The 5,546-nt window shown below is 38.1% G+C and overlaps 1 gene segment (V, D, J or C); it reads left to right on the top strand.

Moving 5' to 3' along the window:
• Positions 1–2,625: 2,625 nt before the first annotated feature.
• Positions 2,626–3,158, top strand: LOC119818352. The segment is given in 2 exon segments: positions 2,626–2,746; positions 2,830–3,158. Coding segments are annotated over 2 exon segments (375 nt in total).
• Positions 3,159–5,546: the final 2,388 nt, after the last annotated feature.

Genomic DNA, 5,546 nt, shown 5'->3' on the forward strand with positions numbered 1-5,546 from the left:
TTTTTTGAGTAAATCATTGTAAATCTTCATCCTAGGCAAACATGTACAAAAGCCCATGGCTTGGAGAAACATAGGCCCTAGTAGACCCTACCCAAGTTTCATTGCTAACAGTCATGTTGTCAAATTGCAATATAAATATTTATTTTTAGAACCAATAGATTATTCCTGCTCTCAGTCATGATCACAGAACTTCTGTGTGCAGTGGGTAATAATTAACGTAAACATTCATACCTGGTCAAACTGCTAAGAATGGAAGACTGAGTGCTCATCCTCAGATGAACCATCTGAATCCACTTTGCACCCAAAACTCAGGGATTTTCACAAAAAAAGATATGATCAAATTTAAGAACAAAATATGGGGTGGGTAGCCATGAAATACTGTCTTCAGGACCTGGCACAGCTACTATAAATATTAACTCTCAGCATCTACAGTTACCAGCACATGATCTCAACAAATTAAGCATGTCAACATTACAGCATGACAGTTTGTGAAGTAACTGAGTGAGTAAATATGTCTACTTGTAAGCTTGGCAATATTGTTTGAATTGCTTTGTGTCTACTTGGTAGAAATGAGAATTGAATTTCATAAACTTTATTCCAAGGTTCTTATACGTATCTTGATTTATTTGTGCCTTGCTTTCACCATTGAACACAATGTAACAATTTTAAAAAATAATAAATGGCTCTGAGTCCCCTATTTCTAGAAATAATTGATAGGATTAGCTTCTTAGATTGCATAGATTTTCCATTGTACCAGTTTTCATGAATAGAATACCTTCTGTAACCAGGCAAAGTCTAAAGTGGACGTTTTAGGACACCAAAGAAGCCACAAAACCATTGGCCTAGAGTTAACTAGTGCTTCCTGGAGAGTGTTCTTTGACTGGAACCTAGCAGAATCTTCATCATTGAGACCAAGGAGACTGCATCCAGCTACTGATGGGAGCATATTCATAGTCATGTTAGGTGGAATTCATGGAGTCCTACTAAGGAGTGGGAGAAAGGATTGTAAAAACCAGAGGCCCACATACACCATGAGATCACTATCTACATAATCAACTAATGAGGACTCATGGGGGTTCGTGGAAATCAGGGATCTGGTAGGACTGCCTTAGGTCCTCAGCATAACTGTTATGATTATAGCTTGGCATGCTTTGGGGATTACTAACACTGGAAACAGGATCTGTCAGATTCTTTGCCCTACTTGTTGGACAATTTTCTTTCTACTGGGTTGATTCATCCAGGCTAATGCTATGGTACTTGCCTGGTCTTATTGTAGCTTCCTATGCCATACTTTATGGATGTTCCTGGAATGTCTGCAATTTTCTGGGTGGAGACAGAACAGGATGCATCTGTGGGAGACAGAAGTATGGGTGAGAGAGAAGAGTAACAAGAAACTTTGATTGGGATGTACTTTATGAGAAAACAATTAAAAATTTGAAGAAATATTGCAACATGGTAGGCAGGGTTTCTTCATAGGCCAACTCCAAGCTTTGACTCTATCGGTATTGGATGAGTGATGGATAAAGTATAATCACTTTCGGGAAGGTCTGTAGGGTCTCCTTCATACCTTCTTTATTATAGAATGACACAACTATTTTTATATAAATAGCAGAGTTTTGACTTATTCTGCTATTATGAAACAAAACAAAGACTTTTTGGAAGGTTCCCAAAGAATTCAGAGGAAGATAGTTGGGGATAGACATGATCACAATATAATTTATACACGAGGGAAAATTTTATAGAATAAGCACAATTATTTTGAAAAATGAAAATAACAATTTTATATATGTGTAGAATTTTCAGAACTGTACATTTTACACTGTGATTATTTCCCCCACAACTTCTACACTTTATTTTCTAGATATTCCTACTTTTGCTATATTCTGCTAGACAGTTTCATTTTTAAGTTGTTAGATATTTTCACAAATAGTTCCTTGAACTTATTCAATATATAAAAACTAATTAGAGTTTCACATATTATCTCTTTTTCAGAGATAATTTTAATTAATAGAGTTATCTCCAGTTACATTGATTTTCTAAAGGTGATATAAGTTCCTTATTCTTTCAGATGACCTAGTCCTCTTGTGTCACACATATAGCCATGTCTTCCTGGTGCAATCTTCTGCTCACAGACATAAAGTTTATTTCCATAAGTTAAAAATAGTCCTGCATTAAACATCAATGTGTAAATATTTCTGAGGTATGTTTCTTTAGATCATTTCAGTGAGTTTTTCTATGAAACCTTCTATTATGGCAAATATTAATCATGTGAAATGAAGCTGTAATTTCTCAAAATTTAATAAGTTATGAAATTTCCAGTCACCACCATTATCATCACAACCTACTTCTGTATATCAAAATAACAACCTTGTCACAAAGTGGAGCAACTGCCTCAGGCCAGAAATCTATTGAGAGCTTAGGACCTTATTGTTACACCCATGACATCTGCAGAGCTGAGTGAATGATATGAGATGCATTTCCTCAGAGAGGATTAGGACTTGAATTTCATCATCCTCTTGCTTGACTCAAGTGTTCTCCCCCACTTTCTCAAACTGGACTAGTGGCTTATTTAAGAAGTCCCCTGTTCTTGAAAATGCAAATTACCTGAGTCTATTATGGTAAATACAGGAATGTCCACACCCAACAACAACATATGATCAGTGCCTTCTCCATAGTCACTGAGCACACAAGGCCCACACCATGGGATGGAGCTGTATCATTCTCTTCCTTGTGTCAGTAACTACAGGTAAGGGATTTCTAATTCTAAACCTGAGGAGAAGACAGGGACTGAGGTGACAAGGCCTCTGACAATATACAATTTCTTCACAGGTGTCCACTCCCAGGTGCAGCTGCATCAGTCAGGGCCTGAACTGGGGAGACCCGGGACCTCAGTGAAGTTGGCCTGCAAGACTTCAGGCTATACTTTCACTAACTATGAAATGCACTGGGTGAAGCAGAGGCCTGGGCAGGGCCTGGAGTGGATTGGGTATATTTATCCTGGAAATGGTAATACTAAGTACAATCAGAAGTTCCAGGGCAAGGCCACACTGACTGCAGACAAATCCTCCAGCACAGCCTACATGGAGCTCAGGAGCCTTACATCTGAAGACTCTGCCATCTATTACTGTGCAAGACACAGTGTTGCAACCACATCCTGAGTGTGTCAGAAACCCCGAGGAGCCAGAAGCTGCCCTGGGACTGAGATGACAGAGAAGATGAGCCTTAAGACATTCACAGAAACAAACATTCTGAATGTTGCTTTGTCTCTCACTTTTTTGTAACAACTTTTCAAAATTATTTCTGTGAATAATGTTATGCTGATTTAGGATGAGTAGTGTACACCATACCTTCCCAATCTCTTCACCAATGGCCACATTTATTGAAAGGTTTCTTCATTAATTAAACAATAAAAAGTGAGAACTGTGATTATGAAGCATGGTAAATAATATCCATCTCTGTATTCTAAGAGAATGGGACATTTTGGATGTAGTTTTTAATAAACTATAATATGAATTTGAGCTGTAATGTCCAAATAATAAGTGCTGGAGAAAGAAAAGTCCTTCACAGTCTCAAATGTTACATGACATCAGGTTTTGAGTTAATTCTGGTTGTGTGGTCCTGTTGAAGTTCTAGTCCTTTATAAAATTAGATATGTATCAAAATGATCTGCATATGAATATACCTCCTGTAAGTTAGTAAAAAGTATGATTAAATTACTTTTCATAAAATCATTAATCAAATCAATCTATGTACATGTTAATTGAGGCAGGTTCTGAGAACATACATTATTCCCTGGTCCCATTTTACTTCTATCTCAGTCTCAGAAACCTGTCCCACAGTCTCAAACCTTTATAGAACATAAAACTCCCCTGATACATCATTATTTCTCACAGGCCACTAGATATCAACCTGGTGGTCACCTTTGTTCTATAGTGTGTTTTGATTTTTGAATGGCTGAGTACTTGTGAATATCATCACTCAATTGTGCTGTCTATCAACTCACTTCATCTTCTGTGTTCACTGCTACAGCTATATCCAACAACACCAAAGAAAAGATTGAGTCATGGAGATCTGGAAATCAACTGGGGCACAGATCACCATTCATTCTTGAAACATCTACTCAATATCACCTTAGACAATGAAGAAAAAAGAGAGAGCCATATATTGGCACAGAGTGAGCCTGTCAGATATTTTCTGGGGAAGGGAGAAACCAATGTCCATAGATAAATCAGAATTATTCCAACGACCCTATAATGGTGCATGAACTTCACCCCAATTATATTCTATGTCATTATATGGAAGAACGGTCACACAAATCCATTTAAGGGTTGAATGACACTGAACCTTAAGTCTAAGATTAATATTGTGGAACTGATTTCCTGTATAAGAACAGCCTCCTCCAAAGCATTTATATGATCCTGACGGCCACTGTCTTCTAGATTTACAGGAATTTTTGGATAACATATTTTGAGAGCCAATTAACATCCTCTGTAGTATGAACCTGTTGTACTAAGGTAGTTGTACATACAAAAGTTCTTATAGTAGTAATGAGTATAGTAGTGCACAAATAAAATAGCATTAAGTCACTTAGACCTACCAATAACATTAGTAATTTCTTTTATAGTACATGTTAAACAGGTTCATCCATATGTCCTAGGTTAAGAAATTGATTCTGTAGACTTTTTTTGATAATAAATGAATGATAAGGTACAATGTAATTCCTACTTCATGCTGAAATTAGGGCATTGTAGTTGGGAACCAAAAAGGTGCAATATTGGCAAAGTCCAATAAGTGCAGGTTATTTCTCTCATTGTTCATGCTCTGTAGGACCACCTGAGACTAGGGAAGTGTAGTCTGTGATGCTGGAGCAGGATATAGATTCTGAAGAATCAGCTAGTGTTGATGTTGGATTTGATGGAGCTATCTGTGGTTGATTTGAAACTGTTGGAACAGATAGACTAGGGACAGAAGTATAGGTAAGTATTTAAGAAAAAAAAAGTATAGTGCACTAATAGTCTTGGTAGATGGGAGAGACAGAGAGAGAGAGAGAGAGAGAGAGAGAGAGAGAGAGAGAGAGAGAGAAGTGACCCATAAGAAAATAGGCTGACTGGAAACAATCACAGTTTGGTTGTCAGGGACCATTTTCCTAAGGATAGATTTGTCAGGGAACATCGTCCTGACAGGGATAGCAGAGGTCATTGTCCTAAGGATGTTTACAGAGAACCCACCCCTCATCCCACTATCTTGAGAGCTATCCGTTAACGGAACCCACCCTTTACTCCAATGCTAATGGATCACATCTGTTAAGGGAACCCACCCCTTACTCCAATGTTAATGAATCACATGCTTTGGCTTACACCAGGTGCTGGCTGATGACCTTCAGTTACCCCGGCAGAGTTCCTGCCTACCTACCTCCACCCCATTCAAGGGTATATAAGCTGTAACTTTCACCCCAATAAACGGAGACCTTGACAATAGAATCTTGCTTGGTCTCCTTCCTCTTTTACAGCTCATGTCTTGCAGGTTAGCGCCCCTTCAGAGGACCC

The sequence above is a fragment of the Arvicola amphibius genome, chromosome 7 (genome assembly GCF_903992535.2).
Source record: "Arvicola amphibius chromosome 7, mArvAmp1.2, whole genome shotgun sequence".
NCBI classification, from domain to species: domain Eukaryota; kingdom Metazoa; phylum Chordata; class Mammalia; order Rodentia; family Cricetidae; genus Arvicola; species Arvicola amphibius.